Below are 21,759 nucleotides of genomic sequence, written 5' to 3'. Positions count from 1 at the left end.
TAGCAAAACACAGAGAATTACACGGCCCCAAGGTGACTGAATTGGCATTCATTATTGATTGCCCATCCATTTCCATAGAGCCATAGGAAGTTAATTACATTTCAAAACGCTGCTTCTTGCACAGAAAGAAGACTCAGCTGTGCAATACAGGATTTGTTTTACCATGAAACAGCTGTCCTAGTCTGGACAATGCATGCAGTGTATCATAAGGAGCTCTGCATTTACTACCCTCACCCTTGTCTCCTTTGCACAGCCATTTGCCAGTCAAGGGATGTACCAGCAGCTTTCCCTCTCCCAGGCAGAAAAGCCAACAGTTTTCCAAAGGTTAGTCCAGCATTCAGGCTATGCATGTCCAAACACATGCATGCACACCATGCTGAGCATACAACTGTGCATACCCCATGCATCACCATCACCAATAGTCAGAGCAGGACACACACATACTGAAGAACAAGTTGATCGAGTTACATTCACATATTTGGTAGGCATCTCTGCACAAACCGATAGTGCTGAGATACCCTGAGCACTGTTTTGCGTCAACGTGGTTAGGTAATTTCCAGACAAGGTAGGCATCCTTGTTGTTACCCAAATGCAGATATCATACTCATCTGCATTCGCATTCAGGCTAGAAGACGCCTACATATTTGGCTTGCACTGCATCCCTAAAACACCAATGGAATCTGCAGCTATTATACCCCGAACAGGCTACATGTGTACAGAAGTGACTATGCCAAACTGCAGAACATCAGCAATGTTTAGTATTTTAAATAGCTAATTACATTGCTCAGTACTGTTAAAAAGCACCTCTCAGATCACAATGGTTTACATTTGCCTCAGTGAGAGCACACAGGGTATGACTGGCATCAGGTCTTAAAATGTGATCCAAACCTCATTTCTCATACGGGCTCATGAGAGAATTTGTGCAGATAGTGGAAACTGTCAAACCATGAGAGTTTAAGTTCTGATTCTGTTGCAGTCAATTAAGCATCACCTCACTTGTTTAAATATCACCAGCTCCCCATTTGGAAGTTTGCTATGACCTATCCCTGTTCTTTCATTGGAAGATTTCAAATGGAGTAACAGGCATGTAATCGATGCCTGATTTCGATCTGCTGTAAAGCAATTTAACACACTTGTGATTCCACTGGCTCCTAATAGAGCTGCTACAGCATCACCTGAGACAGGAATCAGCTCTTTCAATAGTATGCAAAGTCTACTATTTATCATTCCTTTCTGCAGAGTGCATGAGTCCAAAGTTGAATCTTAGGAAGAAATGCTCCCAACCTTTGGATAAACCAGGGCTGTTCTGCACTCAATACTTCCCTCAACACTTCAGTGAAAAATCAGAAGAAAAAACCCCTAAAGCAAGCACAGAAAGGCTGTAGGAACCATCTTTGAGATAAACCTCCTAAACTTCCCAGATTTCCTCCTCTGCAAGGAAGGCCACAAATTAGTTTCCATTGAAATAAACATGAGATCCTCATAAGCACAAGGGTTTTCCTGGACTTGTGATACCAGTCACACAGCCTCCTAGTGACTGCACGCACCCACCCCGCAGGCAAGGTAGAGATAAGTGCAATAGCTCTACCTCAGAGCTTGGCTGACCTTTTCTTCTCAGTATCTTCCCCAATCTCCATCTTCATCCGAGACATTGAAAATTCAAGCTTTAAGGGATAAGGAAGCCCTGACAAATCACAGTTTATCTGCACCTCCTCTGTTCCTAATTCCCCTATACTCAAACCCTTTAACTGCTAAAACCAGAGAATAGCAGGCAGAAAAAGGACAGCTACTGAAATCCCTTCCTAGGGTTAACTGCTTTTGACTTGAGTGGGAATTGCACCTGCCTTCACTGAGAATTTATTTGACATAAACCTTGGAAACACAATTCTTCTACAGTATAGATTCAAGAACTTCCCATGGAAGTTGGGAAGATATCAGTGATTTGAGCTCTTTTATATTCCTTAGCTCTGCAATTCCAAAAGGTAATTATCCACCCTGTAGAGTAATCTGTTCAAGCTCCTAACTGCTCCCTGGTACTCTTTTCCCTTGCCTCTCCACTTTATCTACATTAGCAGTCAGCATGGCTCAGTGGAAGCAGATCTGGAGAGCAAAATGGGGGCTGTTGAGGACCCAGCATACAGATCTCAGGGCACAGAGTACTCTGGACCAGCCCAGCAGTCCTGCTGTGCATTAGGTACAAACTGGGAGCACAAGCAAACCCCCAGGTGATGCAGCCTGTGGTCTACACACCAAAACAAGGAGGGGTGAGCAGCAGCATCTGGGAGATGTGCTTTGAAACCACGCTTCCAAATCAAACTAAAATGCAAAGATAGGTGCCCCTAGGCCACCACCACTTCTCTAGCACATCTTCTTCATCACACCTCCTCACCATTCAAAAGAGTTCAAGGAAAGCCTCACTCTCTCCACATCCCACACACAAATGCTTCGTTACCCTTCCTGAAGCTCCCTCCGTAAGGCTCTCAGGGTGAACGGTGGTCCCTGGGAGGACAAACTGCATCTCACATTATGTTATATTGTTATGTTTGCTGGGGCCAAAAAGCTTTGGTGTTCAGAGCAACCCTCACAGAGCCTGCCCACTTCATCTTATTTCCCAATGTGCTTGGTCTTGCTCCCTTCTCAACCACTGCTACTCATCATTGCTAGCGGCAGAGGCTCCTGTGCAGCGTGGGGCCAACAGGGAGATTATCTTTGTACGCTTGCCCTCTTAACTCTCTTCCAGGAGAAATGAACAAATGAATCATAGAATCATAAACTAGATTGGAAAAGACCTTTAAGTGAACCAGGCTTATCAACCCCACTTTACTGACAGACCATATAACCAAGCCCTCATTCTCAGACACCAGCCGTCTGCTGCATTGCTATTGCACTAACAATAAAAAACAGAGATACTGCTTGCTCTTCTCTACCCCTTTCTTCACACTAGCATTACCAATATGATTAGATGGATTACAGCTAATATAGGGTATTAAGAGAGCTGGAACGAGCCATCAAGCCAGTTTGATCCCTCCAGTCTTTACAAAATGCAGCTGTTTTGTTTAGCTATGCAGACTAAAAATGCTCTGCCAGCATATTTCACTCTGCTGTGAGACAAACATCCACTTTCTGTAAGGAACTGCTGCTTCTTCCTTACAGCTTCTTGGGGCAAGTTTCCAAATTGACTTTTACAGCGTTATAAGAGAAGGACTTGAAACACAGAGGGCCTAGAGGATGTTGCGTAGATTCACTAGAGAGCACATCAGGTACATGGGATGTTACCCAAGGGGACTCAGACCAAAAGCCTTTCAAATAAGGGAAAGAACAAGAGTCTTGATGAATGGCATCATGGCATCTCTTCTACTGAGCACAGTCCATTTTCTGGGGCAAGAAGCATTCAATTTGTATTAGCAACCCTCAGAACATACTTCAGATGCTAACTAGATTTGTGGAAGGACTGGATGTTACTAGGGTGTAAGCTAGCCTGGCAGCATCGCTGGGTTTCAGCTAACTATGCTTAGGAGTAAACAAGGAACCAGCTCAAACAGAAGTGCTTATTTTTATGAGCAGGAAGGCTGATGATTTTCTTCTTAGAACTGAGGGATACAAAAGTAAGGTATTTTGGGGCACAGACAAGGATGGGTTTTATTCCTGGATTTGATTTGAAAATGCACTGTCTTGGTATTTTAATGAGCAAAAATAAGATTATGACATGCCCAAAGCCAGTACACCAGTTCACAAATCACATGTATGTTTGCCTGCTGATGAGAGAAGTACCCTGGCTTAAAGCATTAACAAGATAAAAGGATATTTCACAAACACTTAACGGGTTGGTATTATTTTGTTGGCAATGCACCCATGATAAAATTTGTTAGCAAGGCTGATTGCTTTCCTACCTTCTTTCTAAATAATAAATAGTACAAATAATCTACTGGTACAAATTGAATTAGCTGAACTGACTTCAATTGTAGCTGATTTATACAGTCCCTGTCATGCATTTGTGCCTGCTCTAGCCAGCTTTCTTGGAAGCTGCATCGTTTTAATCCACTACAGACAAAGAAGGAGTGCTCATTACTGCAGAATCTGCTACGTATATCTTGTGCTTTCCCAAACAGATTGCATAGCTGGCATGGGAACAAGTATGTTTGTTATTGTTGTAAAAGTAAAGAAATCAAACTGTCAGCTTGAATACTGTGTTGGAATAGTCAGAGGGGAGACATTTTCCATCATACCTAACAATAACATTGTTCCTGATTTATTGCGTACTTCCAACTAATCTGGTTGGCTCTCGCTGCTCTGATCGTCATCCTCGCATTCTCCTCCCTGCCCTATACTGGTTTTGATACTCACCGATCCTCAAACCTATTTAGGATATAAACCTTTTCAGGCAGGGCTCTTGCTGTGATTTGGCTTCACACGTAGAGTCCTAACTGCAATGAAATGCTCTGATTGGCATGCCAGAGCCTAACAGCGAAACTCCTGAGAGAGCCTTCGGGTTTGAAAGCATGAAGTCTGAAGGGATGCTCAGTTGTCACTGCTCCTACAACTGTCACTGTGAATCACACGTCCTCAGCCCTTCCCTGATGTACTACATTGCTGGCAGCTGCGCGCTTACATCTCTAATTGCCAGACCTCTAAATCATGAAGAGGTACAGCCTGCACATGTAGCCAAGCAGCCTGTTGGCTTAGCGGACCTGCTCATCCTGTACAACTCTCTGGTTTGGTTTAAACCAAGCTGAACAATTAATTTAGTTCTCAACAGCTGTTCCTGCAGTTGGTTTGAAACTACCCTACAGTTTTGGGTACTTTTTCTTCTTATACTGCAAGGCACCAGGATTAGCAAACGTGAGACAAATGTGTTGAACACAACAAGTGTTGAAAGTTTTAAGGCCTGAAAAAGATGAAAAAGTCTCACTTGTGCTCCGAATTCCTTTATATAGCTTCAATTCTGAACAGGAAAGGTATCAGGAGAAAGAAATGCAAGGTAGGCAGTGACAGATTTGAAGAAACACAACCAATTTATTAACTATAACAACTGGCATCTAATCTCAGGGTAATCCTTTTCCTCCAATAAGTTCAGAATAGCCTACTTAGTCTTAAGGCATAAAAAGAGTAAACTCTGTGTTAGATACTCTGCAACTGTGACTTATCCTGAGCTCGTATTACCTTCTCTGCCAACTATATAATCATATTGACTTCAAAAGACTCACAGTCATTTAAACACTTTAAAACAGCTTGTAAAAAGGAGGAAGCATATGCAAAATAAATACAGTGATACCTGTATGCATGTCAAATGCAGCAAATTTTAATGATAAGTAAAATCCCACCCCAACACGTGTAATAAACCTATATATTTAGCCAGGACTCTCAATTTCGACATGCAACAGCATTGTTGCCGTTGTGCCGTATTTTGGTGTATTATGCTGCTTTCTTTCAAACAATTTATATTAAAAAGAGTGACACAGAAAGAAAAGATTTCATTTAACCTTTCTCTTTGTGACAGATCTAGTCTCTAGCGATATCTCTTCAAACTTTCTAACGGGTTGGATTCAAGTTGAGCTTGGTGAAAACACTTGCAATAACACTAACCAAGGATCAGGTTTAGTCTGCTTCGAACAGAGAGAAGAAACGGACTCTGTCTCAAAGTTTGCTGCATTTCAAGCTAACGACAAACTATATCTGTCAGTCAAGCTACACTGTAGCTTTCTGAAGTTTATCATCTGGTTCATGGAAAGCAGATTAACTCAGGTCTGCCAAGTTCATTTTGTTGAGCTCAATGGTTATCAATTATTCCCTCTCTGCGAATATGTGCATAAATCAAAGCGCATTAGAAATCAAACTAAGCAACACTTCAGACACTACTAAGCTTGTTGCTTGTTTTGTATCAGGGTTGCAAGATGTTTTGTCTCTTTGATCTCCTCTCCTGCTTAACCCAGCAAAAGAAGAGCTGCACCTCTCAGGAGCAGGGGGACAAACAACAAATCTGGTGTTTATATGCAGGATTACATCCTCCCTGCTGCTAAATAGCTGTTCCAACACGGGTGGCACCACCTGTGAGAGATCTTTTGTAATCCAGTTTATGAAAGGGGGCTGGTGGAATAACCAGCTGCAAACCTCTGGTTTCATGGTCTAGCAATTGAATTGCCTGAGTCTTTCCTCCTGAAACCAACAGGAAAGCTCATGAAGAAAGCAGGAAACAGTCAGGGAAAGTCAATTGTTTTTAACACACACACACAAAAATCCCTATATTTTCCGTTTCAACACAGGTACGTGCTTGCAACGTCTTGTTTTGTACTTTAGGTTTCACCTCAGGCATCTGGTTGCTAAGCAGCCGGTCATCTCCATACTTTGTCCCCATTAGGATGGGGGACACAGGGTTATCTCTTGCTTCCTGACATAGAAGGAATTTGGACTGCTACCTCCCAAAGGTTTCTTTGGGAATCCTGCAATTTGCTGCCCTTTTTGAACATGTCTTTTCCACTTCAGCTTCTAAATGGAGCCACGATTTCCCTGCAGTAACTCTGGATTTACCAATCTTTGCTGTTGTGTAAGTAATACAATGAAATTTGGAGATTAAAAGGCTGGATTTCAGGGTAATATGAAGCCAGGCAGCCCTGCTGAGGTGAAGGAAGCTATGCTGGGATCTACCCGCTGAGAGTCCTCAATAATAATAATAGAGCTTGCATTTTGCTGCTTTTCCCTGTCATGAATATTCTGCAGTGGATGTGATTGCAAATGTAAGATTAATCATCCTTGATTGTATCTTGTCTCTGTCCATCCATGAAGCGTACATCATTATTTGCCACTAGTGATCTTATGAGAAATTAAAGCTCAATACAACCCCCTTGGACCATTAGCATCCTGCTAAAAAGTGCTCTACCTTTAGCAATAGTTTCCACTGATTTACTTTACCCGTTTGTTTTTCCTCTTATATTTATCTTTCTTTTTTTCTTAACAGAGGTGTTTTACACTACTTTAAATGGCAGCATGACTCTTGAAGCAAGCACGGAAATACATCTGGCAGGGAGGCCGATATTAACACAGGGCAAATTAACATCAGCACCAGATCCCGCGTACTGGATAACCACATTTGTACCATCTTAAAACCAAGACTGAGATCTACTGGGAGGTGTTATAGTTAATATCCTGCCAGTGTTTCCACTCCTACTTCTGGGGTTCAAACTTGTGCTGTTTAAATTGCTTCGCAATGAAAACATGCGAGTGCTCAGCTTTACAACAAAGTTATTGTCACTAGGCCAAATGCTAAGGTCTCTCCTCACTGTTAACTCCCGCTGACTGCAGCGAGCATGTTTACTGAATAAAGGCTTGGGGCTTGGCTGGGTGGTTGGGTTTTTTGTTTTGAAATGAAACTTTCTGGGTTCAATACTGTTTTACACTATGCATTAAAGCCAAAGGCTTTCTGCTCGCATGCAGCACAAAAAGACACCTGGCCACCTTCAGCATCCTGTTATCTGGCTGACTTCATTCAACCCTTCTCTGTCAACCTCCACTCCTCCATAACCAAATATAGATAGATCAAGGGGGATACCCTATGCTTCTGGCTTCTTTGGTCTTTCCTAGACACTTGTTTCAAGTTCATACTTTGTGTGAATTAATTCTGCCCAAATGTCTCACTTAGCTGCTCTGCTTTAACCCAGAGATGATGTTATTTCAGTTCCCAATCAACGAAAGGGCCAGAAACACACTGCCAGAATTTGGGTGCTATATGGTCTACTGGCTTAAAACAAACCCCTAAACTTTGATATTTTGGCTTATTTGATCCTGCAGGTTTCTGCCCTCCCTACCTGTTCAGAGATACAGATTCAAGTTGCACAGTGTGCTTCCATCTTTCCATTTCAAGCCCATCTCAGTGGGAGATGGCGTAGGAACGTCTGCCTTACAGAATATTAGCAGTGTTTGTTGGTGCATTTCCAATTTTCCTTTTTCACAGTTTCCTTCCCCTTCTTGTGCATATCTTTGCAATCTGGCAGCAAATTTGCTGCCTTCCATCTTCTTTTTATCCCTCCTGAAGACTGACACTGTCCCATCCTGTGAACACTGCTTCTTGCCAGCCACTCTGCAGGTCAGAGTGCAGCCACCCTGGCACTGCCTGTTCTGACAGCACAAATCCAGCAGGATCCATGTGGTCCTGGTGCTGCTAACCCAGCACCATTCTGCTCTGAAGCACTGGATCTGGGGGAAGAGCTGAAAGCAGAGGTAGAGCAAAGCAACTAATTCCCCTTGGCTTTTCTATGCTTCACCTAGGAACCCACCAGTTTCCTTCATCTCACATTTCCAGTTCTAATGTCCTACAGCAGCTATCAGATACATTACAAATGCTGTGCCAATTCTGATTTTTCCTATCTTGGTAACATCTTGCTGTTCATTCTGCATCTAGTCATCTTCCTGTCCACTGTGGCAGAGATCCCTAGTCAGATCGAGCCCGGATCTGGCACATTTTCCATGAAAGCTCTACTCAAAGTCTAACTTAACGGCACACATTCATCCCTTTCCACACATCTGCTCTAGCCATTTGCTAATTCCCAAAAAGCACTTCCAGATAATTTTGGGGAAAATTACGCCTGTAGTACCAGTTTCCAAGGAACCTGATACTAGTACAGAAAGTTTCTATCGCAGTCTGTCTTTTGTCTGCTTGTTATTACACATTAGTCATGCCCAGCAGAAACTGGCTTCAGCGCCCTACATAAAGAACAGGCCAGCTCTCCACATGAAGAATCTGCTTGACTTGGTGATGATAGTGTCGTATATATGACATAGGGTTACGTGGCACTTTCTGGAGATGTTTAAAAGCCTAAACACTGCTTCAAGAGGTTGACAATGTAAGTACATGTATTTGGAGATGCTAATTGGCAAGAATCGTTCTGTATGGGATCTATCACACATGTTTGACTCCTTTGGCCTCAGGCTATTCCCTTTCTTTCACATTGTTTTCCACGAGCTGCAAGCTGCTGAGCGTATTTCACCAGCTATTGTTTCAAGATCAACCCTGCAAAACAAAACCATTTTATTTTTATCCTCAGCAGCTGCACAGCTTTCCTCTTCAAATTACCTCTCTCAAAGCCTCACGATGAAAATGACTGTCTGAACGGCAGAAATGCGTTTTCATACTGCGAGAGCTGACTTCATGCAAAAGGATGGTTACATACAAAATACCACAAACAGAAAGGTAGGGAATTTAAGGCTATAGCTCTTTCTGAAGAGCTACAGTTTCTTCTGAGTGTTAAAAGAGATCCAAGACCCTCAGAATCCTCTAAAGTTCAACTGTTGCTAATGAAAGCCTCCACACAAACAGCTAAATAATAAACAAGGAGAAAAGCTTCTGTCACAAGCTTGTGCTCATCTAATAAATGAAGTATATCCAAACTTCACATTTTTGGTATTGAACAAGAAAAGAGCTGTTGGTAGTGACATAACAGATTTAGTAGGGGTTACTTATTTGATAGGAGAGCTAGGGATCTTGAAGCAGTAAAAGGATCTGTGAAGCCTTTCTGACAAAGATAATATCAGTGACTCCGACGGGAACAACATATTGCATGGGGCTGCAAGAGGGATTCAGGCAGACAGGAGAGCAGGGCAGTAGAAGAAGGAAATAGAGGAAAGCAAAGCCAAGTTAGGACAGAGAGGGTTTAAAAGAATATAAATATGAATTCTGTGTAAGAAGAGCAATTTCCATGAAGTGCCTCGCTTTGTTTAGTGTCCCTTCTGTCCAAGCAGGTATAATTCCTGGTATCAGCAGAGTAGCACTGACTTATAGAGAACATGACGTATTACACCAGGAATCAGAGCTACTGATCTCTGCTGAACTGAAGAGCCAGTGCAGTACTTGCTTTATTTTATATGCAGTAGTGGCTGCAAGTGTGACTGTACTAAAGGTACAATAACTCATGGAAAGGAATTTTTTGTCCAGAACTCAGCAGCTGGTAGTAAACACCAAATGACATTACTGCTGCTTCAGGAATACTGTATTTACTGCACTGCGTTCGACAATAAAATAGGTGTGCCGATGAAAATAGGCTAGCCGCCTCATCTTGTTAGAAAAGAGATGGCTTTTCATCAGGCGGGCTGGCTACACTTCTCATGGCCAGCATGCGGTCATAGTCGAGTTCTCCTTAGAGTCAAATCATGTTATTAAGGTTTTTATTTTAAGACTTGGCTGTCATATTTTGAACATTTGTGAAACGCTTTTGATTTATGTGCATTCTAGCAGGATTCAAGTAGGTCTATTAGAGCTGTTGGCAGTCGTTTGAGCTTGGATAATCTCTAAGGAATCATATGTCCACAGCATTTTTGCTGGATATCAGGCAGGAACTGCTAAAAAAGCCAGTGCTGTCAGAGCACAGAATTGCAGCACAGGGAAGTCTGTGGGAGCCTAAGCTGCTTGGGGAAGCAGAAGCTTGAAAACCCTCCACTGGCAGTGCAGTTGGAAAGGAATCTCTTGATTTGCATTGGTCTTCAACTACCTATCCAGAAAGCAGACTAAGAAGAAGGTTTCATTTCTTCTGTATAAGAAATGTTTTCTATTACCTCTTTGCCTAGGTTTTAAATTTATGTATAGTTTCCTGAATATACACATAAAGAAAACATAAGGTTACATCATGTAAGAGGTGAATGGGCATCCATCTTTGCATTGGCTCACTGTATCAGAGATTGTCCTGGATTAAAGCACTGGGGTGAGAATAGGAACAGAGGGAGAAACACTGAAAGGCAGAGAGAGGATGAGCTAGCAAAAAAGTTAACTGCTCAACTGGATCTTTAACAGCCAGGAGGATTAAGTCCATTTGTCATTGCAACTAACCACAGGAGATCTAACTGCTGTGAACCTGCCAAAGACTCCTGTGTGCCCATACTTCATGGAACTGGAACATGATTCATCTTGTGGCTACGGTTTAATAGCAGCACTTCACATTTTGAAGCCTGGGTAGGCTCACATTTGTCATTCTTTTTGTCATAGGTGCATAACTTTCCATTACAGGGCTGGCTGGAAAACAGCAGTTCCACTTAGCACAGGTTTTCAGAGTTTGAATGATTTTGTTCCACACTGACATAAGAAACAACTGCAGCCTTTCAAAAGGTCTTTGAGCAAGCTGTGGGCAGAAGAGGGGAAAGTCAAACAGGTTAACCTGCCAGGGGAACTGAGAACTGGCCAATTCAAGGTTCGAGACCTTGCTCTGACAGATACACAGTGGTGTTCACCATAGTTAAATTCAAGCTTTAAACTCAGCTGTAGCTGCCTACTATGGTGCATGGAAAAAGACCTCCCCTCAGAGAGGCTAATTTAGAGCACACAGGGCAGGCTTTTCCTCTAAATCACCTTTGATAAAACAATTTCAGTCTGGGTTCCATTTATAACATAAGGAGACTGAACTACCAACTCGACTGCCTCAAGTTGGTCTCTAATTACAGGTGAGGCTGTACCGTGAGTTTTTCTCCTCTTTTGACTGGAAATTTCACCTGACAAAAGTGTTTATCCCGTCGAGAAAACGGAAGATTCCCTCAAAACCAGGAGTTTTGATGTTAAAAATACCCACCTTGACAAGTACACGTTTCCCTGGAACATCCATTAACAGAAATGTTTGGCAAATCAGCATAAGTCACCTTATGTTCATTTGAAAATGATTCCTTAAGTAGATAATTTGAATTAAAAGAGGATGTGTGAACGTGAGAAATGAGCTACATGCACTTATAAATAATATAAATGAGTACACTAAGAGGTACAATAAAAATTGGATGTGTCAGGTCCTCGAGCTGATTGGTACTGGCTGAAAATTTAACAACGGGTGCCTTTATAAATGCGTATGGACCTGAGCATCTTAACAACTTAACTGCACAGAAGTGAGTGGTGCACTGCTGAGTTGTCCATGTTGAATTTTACCCAGTCTACTTTGGTTACTTGTGAGGACAGAGATGCCCAGTCCAAGGCCATTCCTCACTGTGTGTACGCACAAAGACAAGGGAGGTTGTGCCAAGGTTTTCAGCCTCTTGGTTCAATCCGAAGGCATTTTGGTTTTGAGAATGGGTACCACAGCATTCAAACTGGCAGGGGAAACAAAACCAATACTGAATAATACACCTATATATGTGATGTTTGTATGCATCACACCAGTAATCTGACTCTTGGCCAAGAAAAGCTGATGCGTCCCTTCACTATGCAAGAGTACTTCTTGTAAAAACCAAATGAAGTTAAATATTGGGGTAATGGAGATGCAAGTTGATCTCTAAGACCATATACAACAGTACTTGTTATAACAACCTGTCATGCTGACTTTGCTCTCTTACCTGACCTGGGCCTCCACAGCATACATTTCTTTGTCTGACTCTGATGAATAAGCTGGGATAAAACCCAGTATCCTAAACACTGATTTCAGCAGCTTTGTGAATCCCAGTTTCTTCTATTTTGCTCCTTTCTGAATTAAACCTAATCATCAGTTACTACAGGTCAACTGCATTTTTCTCTTCAGAACACGATTGCGAAAATGATCTTTATTAATAAAGCACTGCATGTGTGGCATTTTAATCAAGCTTTCAAACGGCACTCAGAAACAAAGCATACGATGCCTACAGAAAGCAAAAACATGCACGTTGTCCCTGTTACCCGCCTAAAGGACTGTCTGCAATCCCGTATTGAACTTGCAGCCTCCTGTGCCTGGGAAACACCTCTCTTTCACAATTATTCATGCTATGGTATTTTTAAGTCATTTTTAAGTAACACTTCCATCTTCATGCAAGACTACAGACATAAGGCTTATTTCTTCTAAATAAATAAGATATGCAAGCCCTTTGTCATATTTAACTGTTGAAACCAAAGACACAAGAAGTCTGCTTTGCAGGCATCCCTTGTAAATACGTTTCACATAGGAGTTGAAATCCCTGACAAGGAGCATATATTCTGTCAGCTGGCCTAGTGAATCAAGGGAGTTCCCTGAAGCAGAGGCATATGCCAAAGGGAAAAAAAAAAAAAGATCAAGTTATTTCAGTCATTCACACTTAGGTTTCTCATTTTCACAGCTGGTCCTCTTTGCTAATGAACATGCAAAGTTTGCTTATGCTTCAGCTAGAATGCAGACATCCCCTTGCCTGGCAAAGCCAGCGCTCGTTTAACATTGAATGATCATTTTCCTTTGCAACTGGAAGTCGTGGGGGTCTGAAAACTGTGTTAAGAATGTTCAGCTTGTGCTCACATCTGAAAGATCAGTCTTCTGCCTGACAAACATGAGGATAAATCTATCAAATACACAATCTTCTACCTATCAAGAGTATGCAGCAACGGCTCGGGTAGGCAATAGGAGGACTGCTCGTCATACAAGAAATTAGAGGTTTCTGTCAGGTGATTATGATTTACTTCCATCTAAATTAAATAAAGTGTAAGGGGAAAATGAGCCTCTAAGACATGTTTTTGGATTTCAAGAGGATTGCCGTCAATGTGCTATGCTCCCTAGAAGAAATTCCAAGCTTCAACACTCCCAGATACCTACGGATATATTGGAGATCACATCACAGTTTGGAGTGTGGCACAGAAGGACCCAAACTAGTCTCTCTCTGAAAGCGTGATGATGAAGCAGTGGTCTGGAAAGCAGCACAGCTATGAAAGCAGGTAACTGTATCTGCTAACACATGCTGGCTTTCTGCAAGTACTGAATGCTGATGAACTCAGATGACCGCAGGCTGTGGAACAACCTTGGCCTCTGCTAGCCTTCAGGTATCAGGTTAGAGACATGTTTAACTGATAAGCACTGATCAGAAACGGTCAGATGCTTGGCTGTGCTTGCATGTGTAAGAGGCTTAGAATTTCTTCAAAGCAAATCTGTTAATACTGCCTGGAATATGAAATGGAAAGAAATAAAAAGGTCCTGTGAATGTTCTCCAGGCAGACTGCATGAAAACGGTCACCTCAAAAGGGAAATCTGGAATAAGGGAAGAGTCCCCAGAGAATGGTGGGGAGGGGAACAAGAAAAAGTGGGAAAAAACCTAGTGTGCATATGAAACCTGAGCTGTCAAGCAGAGCTCTTGAGGTTTAAGTATGTTAATTGTCAAGAGAAGCCGAGTCCTTGCAAAAGGTATTTAAGGAAATGTCAATGGATTGATTTGGGCTAGGGAAAGATAAAGAAGAAACAGGCTGTGGTACAGTAAGGATGGGATAAAAGGCTGCCTCAAAACTTCAGCAAATACTTCATCTTACTTCTTTCTTCCCGGAACAATAGGGTACAATAATAGGCAAGAGGTTGCAGAAATGGATGGTATGACATTAAAAAAGCAGTTCAATGTATCGGCCGAGGTGAAAGGGAGAAAAGAAAACGGTTAATCTCCATTACAAAATTCTCCTTTGGAAGACTAGGAACAAGTTTTATTAACAAGACTTATGAAGGCAGAAATGATAGGAAGTGAAAAAAAAAAAAGAACTCTGTTTCAAAAGAAGCAGGAAAAGCAACGCCAGCAAATACAGATTTGTAGACCTGACCTCAATATTGCTTGACAAAAAGGAAAAGGTGGATCCTCCCAGACTGCTTGTCTTGGGTGAGATGAACAATTTTCTAGACAAAAAGTTTTAGGTCAAAGGTAGATTCTGCCTATTGGGATTTCATTAAACTTATTGAGTATGCTACCAAAATCTATTACCCAGGACTGAAGAGAAGAGAACAGAGCAGAATGCAGTCGCTCACAGAGATACACTTCTTTGGCTCTTGAAACACGCTTGGAATAGAACTGAATTCCCTTTAGATAAAAAAGAACCAGAGTATTTTGAGAGATTTGGATTAAACATTAGGCAGAAGCTCTTCCCTGTGAGGGTGCTGAGGCACTGGCACAGGGTGCCCAGAGAAGCTGTGGCTGCCCCATCCCTGGCAGTGTTCAAGGCCAGGTTGGACACAGGGGCTTGGAGCAAGCTGCTCTAGTGGAAGGGGTCCCTGCCCATGGGACAGGTAGATGAACTTTGGGGTCCCATTCTACGAGTCTGTGAAGTAGTGAAGAATGTTTAAGTTCAATGAGAGATGGCTCTTGTGGAAAGAAGTGCTAGGTTGAAGGAAGGTAGAGTTCTTCAAAGAGCAACACTGGCATAGTGTAAGGATCAATCTTGTTCTCTGTATTTTTATTACTGAGTTTGATGCAAATATTAGGCAATTCATAGGCCATTTATATTTGACATGATGTTGGACCCACTGTCAAAACTGGGGAAGCCTAGGGATTGAGGGAATGTGATGAAATTCTGCTTTGGAAATGCAAGCTTGTACACCTGAGACCTGCTCCAAACCATGCTAGATGAGGACAAATGTATCCTGGATCCACCAGGAACTACAGAGAGACAGAATGGAGACTTCTGGTTGACCAAGGGGAGATGAAGAGACACTAACATCAGGAGCACAGCTCCTGGGTAAGTTAGGGAGGCATTAGTGATGCTGTTCAAGATCTCATGTTGAACACCCTGCACAGACTCAGCCACCCATTCTCAAAGGTTATTCAAAAGTGAAACTGGGGCATGGATCTGTTACAAGAACGAGATAAGAACAGACAGTTTATCTTCTGTGAGCCTAACTTGTTTAATAGAGAAAATAAAAGGCTGGGAAAAGATGTGAAAGTCTATTCTTACATGATGGAAACCTAGACCATGAATACAAAAAGAGGTGTTTAAACTAAGGCTAAGTTATTAAAGTTACAATGGCACAGAAGCTGGCCAGAAATAAACTTGGACAGGGAATTAGGAAGGGGAGAGGGGCAGAGGGCATCCCTTAAATATCAGAGCATGCAGATGCTGGGAAAGCCTTTTAAAAGTAGTGGTTAAAAATGATTTGAACAGGATTACTTTCAGAACGGGAATACAGCAAAGAAGACTGAGGCGATGGGATTGAGTTCTTTTCCAGCTTTGAAAACAACTTTTGTTACAGTGAAAATCTGCACTTTTTAATAAATCAGACAAGCCATCATCAGCTGTTGGAAGGCAATAGGCATCTTGCCCATTCTGGCAACACTGGAAGTGTGGACAGAAGAGAATGAACTGATCCCATTTCTATTTTGCCTTAAACGTCTCAGTGTCCCTAGGAACTGATCAGTTCAGACTGATCAGAACTATGTATCAGGCATCATATATCAAAGCAAAACCAATACAAGAGTGTTTTAATTAGAAGAAGAATAAGAAAGACAAGTGAAAAAATGTAAATACAAGAACAAGTCTGCTCAAGAAATTATTGATAGAGTATTATTTCCTGTTCTTAATGAAATCTTCCTGTACATAATTTGTTCTAACACATACATAATTTGTTCTAACATGTACATAATTTATTCTAACACTTCATCAGAAGACATTAATACATTTAAGCTCACTTCTTTCCCTTAGTCTTACCTACAGAGCACGTACTCACCATTTTAAGCAGAGGCATAGAGGTGAGATTAAGAAGAACAGGTTTTTCCTTCCCCTTTTACAGGATTTTTTGGAAGCTGTCTGGTATTCCTTTGAAGACCACAGCAGTAGTTTATGTACTGGATGCTTATCACTGGTATGGAGGGTGAAACACTAACTGTACACCAAACTCCCTACCCTCTTAAAATATTAATCCATAAGTAACCATCTATGCAGCCTCATAAAGTATTAACTCTTTAACTGGGGAAGATCTCTGCTGAACAGCATAGCACAAATCCTACATGATTAAAGCCCACACAATCCTATTAAAATCCAAAGAGTTCCAAGCTGTTTACGTTAGTTCAGTATCTAATATTAACACTTGGGTTTGAAACCTCATGTAAGCTCCATTGCTTTGTTAGATCAGCAAGTCAGGGGAAAGTAAGCTCAATTTTCTTGACCTATATGGGGATGTACATAAATGAAGTCTAATCTTGGACTTCAATGCTTAATGTTTTTTGTGGCTTGCTGTTCTTCAGCAACTTCCATTTGATGTGCTACACATCACGTACTACACATATATACATGATGTATAGTACATAAAGCGGACATACACATGCACACGTTATGTACTAGGTTAGCTAGCGTTTGCATAATGGTGCTCCATCTCCTGAACTGCCACACCTGAACTTGAAGACGAGGGGTCTGCATTTCCCTGAACACTGGCCACTGGATAGCCCCTGTATGGAAAGTGCAGACTGAGACAGACTCATTTATTTTGTGAAGCACATAGTCCAGACCAACAGCTTGAAGATCAGCAGCGCTGATCGACGCTGCGGGTACTAGTTTAAACACCCCAAATGCTCAGCCCCCCCCTCCAACTTTAAACTGGTAAGGGAATTTTCTAAGATATACTTTCTTGTCTATGAATGCCCTCAGCCATTACTCACAATGCAGCTATAATGGCTTGACTCACACCTAAAGAAATCAGCAGATGGGCTCTTTCCTTTCCATATGAAAAGGTCAGTTAGATATAAGAAGAATAAACCTAGCAGAATTATGTGCCAAACTACATTAAAACATAAAGAAACACTGCCAGGTGTAGGAATCTTTTCTTTAGAAAGATATTCCTTCAAATCCCAGTTTTCTTTACTGAATTCCAAGGAATCTTTACGTAAGATACACATCAGAAACCTGATCTCTGACCGTTGCCACTAGAATGCTGCTTATGTTGCTAAGTTAGCAGCTGTACAAGCGTGCAGTGTGTCTGTAATTGCTGCCACCAAGAAGAAACTTCCCATCAGGATTCCTCCTTGACTTGTAAACCTACAAAAGTCTTTGGCAAACTGGCAATTTGCCTTCTTGGAAGCCAAAGAGGTGGGAGCCACAACTACAAATATATGAATGTAGTAAACGTAGCAATTACATGTGTTTGCATGGTACCCTCATGAAGGTATTCTCCTAGTAACCTTTAAGTATCCACTCAAGTCATACTTAAGCGTGAAGGAAATGTTTTCAAGAGCCAATAATTTAATAAATTAGCAACATTCTTAACCATTCAAGCTTTGGGGTTTTTAGCACAGTAGCAGTACATAGGCTGGATCAGCTACAGCGTGTTTGCTACCCTTTGGACACCTATTTGAAGTTGTATTAATGACAGAGTACGCTGGAGTTGCTGCGTGTAAAGTACTTGAGGACACGTAACCCAAAAGACACAGTCATGCTCTTTACAAATACATGTACTATGCAGTAAGGCAAACAGGCTTAAAACATGCAAATGGGTTTGCTGTTAGGGCCCAGGGCTTGAAAGCTCATTTGAACTTCCTCATTCTGAGTGGTTATACTGAAGGTGCTAAGATGCTCATGATGAGGAGGACAGTGTAGCCTTTCAACATCTGGGTGCGCTCACCTGATAATATACTCCTAATCCATAGGAAAAGGTGGTGGTGACATATACTTTTGGGACAACAGTGGGAGGCTTTAGTGCTTATTACAGAGAGAGCTGCCTTCCCGTGACAGGGGTGTGTGAGTAACACATGAGAGTCATTCCAAATTTCAACTACTGGGTAGCAGCCTGAAGTTCTGCCTCTCAGACTCACACTAGTCAGGAACTGCAATATCTCCTCCACGTCAGAGCACGGTCTGCAGTGTGGTACTAGAAGGGACCCTGTGCCACACTGCCTATGATTATACAGGACTGGAAGCAAGCTTGCTACGCTAGTTCTACATTAGGTTATCAAAACTGCCTTTCTGCCGAATGCTTTCAAATGCATTTTGAAGGCTGCTATTATCCATGTCGTTTCCACTCCCGTATATGCAGTCGTAATAGTGTTTTGCCACAGAAACAAGTCCCTGTGGGGTAATTAGATACTGCACAAACTGTTCTGCAGTAGCTGCAGCAGATGTGAACTTGTTAACCTGTGCAACAGAGTACCTGAAGAAAGCTTAGCCCTCTGGGAATGCCAGGATAGCTCCCTCAGCAGGGGACACACAGGATAAAAGCTTGCACACAGGCCCTTGGCAAGCACTGGTTTATGCTTTTGTCAGTCTTTAGGTTCTGAAATACATCAATTCTCTTAGCAAAAAAACCAAGCACAACCATCATCTTTACGAAATCACTGAGAATCTTTCCATCCTGCTGTTTGCTAGGACCAAAAAGAGAAAGCTTATCTCATTACCCCAGTGCTCAGAAGGTTCCTCTGACTCCATCTATTGAAATAACCATACAATGTGCTTTCTGATGGGTTTTGCAGCTCTACAATGTAAAAACACAGATTACATGTTTACTAAAAATATCTGTGAGTAACAGCATCCACTGCACAGTCACGGCTCTTGCCCATTCCAGTGTATTGCTTCAAACTGATGATGGTAACGTTCGATTATAAACCATTTTGCAGCTTATTTGCTCTCTGTCCAGATGTGCCTAATTCCTGTTGCCATCCTTGCAAAAGCATGGGTAGATGCACAAGGAGGAGCAGCGAGGAGCTGCAAGGAGGAGCCCTGCGTGCAGCATTTCACTTTCCCTCAGTTTTGGATTCGTGCTGCTTAGTTTCTTTTGGGAACAGCTCTCTGTGACCCAGTGAGAAAGTCCCTCAAAGCACCATTGGAATGAAGTCCCTGGACATGTGAGTGGCACCTTGAGCTCCATAACCACTTGCCCAGCACTGAGTGAGGACCATAGCTAGGAGAACAGGGAGCATCAGGCCCTGTGCACAGCCCAATGCGCATGAGGAGCTGCTCCTGGCAAGTGCAGTGCAGTCTCCAGTTCCTTTTGGGACCTCACGGAGCTTCCAAATGGCCAAATAACAACTCAGCAATTGCAGAGAAGTGGCCTCAGGGGAGACATAGGTACCAACCAACTGGATCCTTTTAGAGCCTGGGGTTGAGCTGATGACCCATTTACTTTTCATTTCCCATTAACCAGGAAGACTACAGCAGCATCCCAGTCCTGCTGCATGCATATAGTTAACAGTGTATATTACTGCTATGCAGAAAGCTCTTTTCTTTTAAAGAGGCTGTTTTACAGAGGGAATACCTCAGCTCTCCTTGGAGTATAGCATCTAATAGAAAAGAAATCATAAACCCCAAAGCCCACGTCAGAACTACCCACACAGACAGATAATTTCAACTCACTCACAGCTATAGCTATAACTGCAGAATAAGGGAGCCGTCTTCCTACGTTAGAACCATGCTGCCACTGCCTTTAAACTCGAGCTGGAACGAACCTTCCCTGTCAAGTGGCTGTTTTGTTCATACACTGCCTCCTAAGGTTCTACCCAGCTCCTAGTGGCAAGGACCTCCCTGTTTTTACGTGTTTACACAGCTCAGAGCATCGCTATGAAGTTCACAGGGAGATCAGTCAGGTGTTATCATAATACCCATCGTAAGTAAGCAGCAGAGGATCAGTAAAAGCACATTATCCAGGTATGTTGAAAAGAACACTCATATAATCAACTAGGTTGGGAAAGACCTTTAAGGCCATCATTATGCATTTTCTCCCTTTACATCTCTATCTTCTAAGTGACATACTGGCAGGCAGAAAACTTTTCATATGCAGGTCATTTAAAGACTCAGAGGCCATGCCATTTGAGCTGGAAGCTGGTTTCCAATAAAGTAAATTGAACCACACTTAAAAATCAATAAGCAGAGGGAAAAGGCTGCAGGAAAAGAAGAAGTTCTCCTCTTTTCACATAAGGATTATTGTGCCCAAACTGTCACGTCCTGCTTCAATGCTGAGTGGTTAAACAGTGAAAGTTCACTGGTGAGTCTGCCAGAGAGGGTAAGGCAGGTGATAACCCCCAAGTCCCCAGGCAAGGTTCTCTTCTCTGAACCTGTGTAATAAATCAAGCTCTCCAATTATGAACAAACCCCTGTAAGTGATCTGATGCTTGGGGTGGGAATAGCTAAAAACATCCATTGACAGCGATCCCCTCCCTGAGCCCCACCGCTCCTTAAAGACCTTACTGCATACAGAGGAATAAACACAAGCAAGCATCTCAAAGGCAGGTATTTTCCCAGTTCAGCCTCCTGAGCTGCCCAGGTGACAGGGAGAATTCAGAAGGAGGAGTGCCAGAGCAGGCACCGCAATCAGAGGTGGCTCGTAGCACTCCAGCGCTGCTCCTGGCACAGGGCTCCGCATCAAAACCAGAGCAAAGCTCTCTTCAAACCAAAGAAAGAGTAAAAACAAAAAGGGAAAAGACCTCATTGTGCGAGTACCTTGGATTCCTGGCTGGTGGTTGATGCTGGAGAGGGGGGCTGCTCTGTGCTCTCCACTTCATTCTCTTTCTCCACACTATCCACGCCGACTTCGGTCATGCCGCTCGGAGGAATCATTTCACCTCTAAATCACTGCTGCTGTGGGGAGGAAAGCCACAGACCTTGCTGGCTTCTTTTCTTGAATGTCCTCTTGCTTCTCTGCTCCTCTAGAGCAAATGAACTCCGGCTGCCAGGCTTCACTACATTTGGGAGACTGGAATTCTCCGGATTTTCTTTCTTTTCCCCCTTCTCCTCCTCCTCCTCCCCCTCTTTCTCCTCTCCCTCCTTCCCCTCCCCTATGCGATTCCGCTGCGAAGGGAATAAGTTATCAACGGCTCCGTAGGTCAGCTCTGTGCCTGCTCCTGTGTTTCCCCTCCCCTCTGTGTGGAGCAGAGTCGTGACCACCAGCCCTGTGATCGGAGCGGAGTGAGCTGAAGCAGAAAGCCCAAGCCACACGCACACACACGCGGGGCACTGGAGGGAGGAGTTGTATTTCCAGCGCTGGGAATAGCTTTAGAGGAGCATGGGCTGTCATAGTAGTGAAAGAAAGTAAGGCTTGCATGCACACACACACACATGCAGGCAGAGCGACAGGCGGTGTGTATGAGCGTTGGAAGCATTTTACCTTTTAACAGGCAGCAGAAGGCAGAGTCTGAAGGGAA

At 42.7% G+C, this 21,759-nt stretch overlaps 1 protein-coding gene across 1 annotated transcript in view; it reads right to left on the bottom strand.

The window, feature by feature from the left end:
- STAC (SH3 and cysteine rich domain) overlaps positions 1-21,348 on the bottom strand; it is a 62,926-nt gene extending 41,578 nt beyond the window's left edge. Inside the window, exon 1 of the mRNA XM_062622203.1 lies at positions 21,059-21,348. Coding sequence (XP_062478187.1) covers positions 21,059-21,175 — 117 coding nt within the window. The 5' untranslated portion in view covers positions 21,176-21,348. The remainder of the gene's footprint in view (positions 1-21,058) is intronic.
- Between the last annotated feature and the right edge of the window lie 411 nt (positions 21,349-21,759).

Source organism: Pezoporus occidentalis, unplaced genomic scaffold (genome assembly GCF_034315485.1).
Source record: "Pezoporus occidentalis ecotype Australia unplaced genomic scaffold, CSIRO_AGI_Poc_V1 ctg107, whole genome shotgun sequence".
Lineage (NCBI taxonomy): Eukaryota > Metazoa > Chordata > Aves > Psittaciformes > Psittacidae > Pezoporus > Pezoporus occidentalis.
Note: the sequence above shows the minus strand (reverse complement) of the source record. Positions and strands in the feature narration are given on the sequence as shown.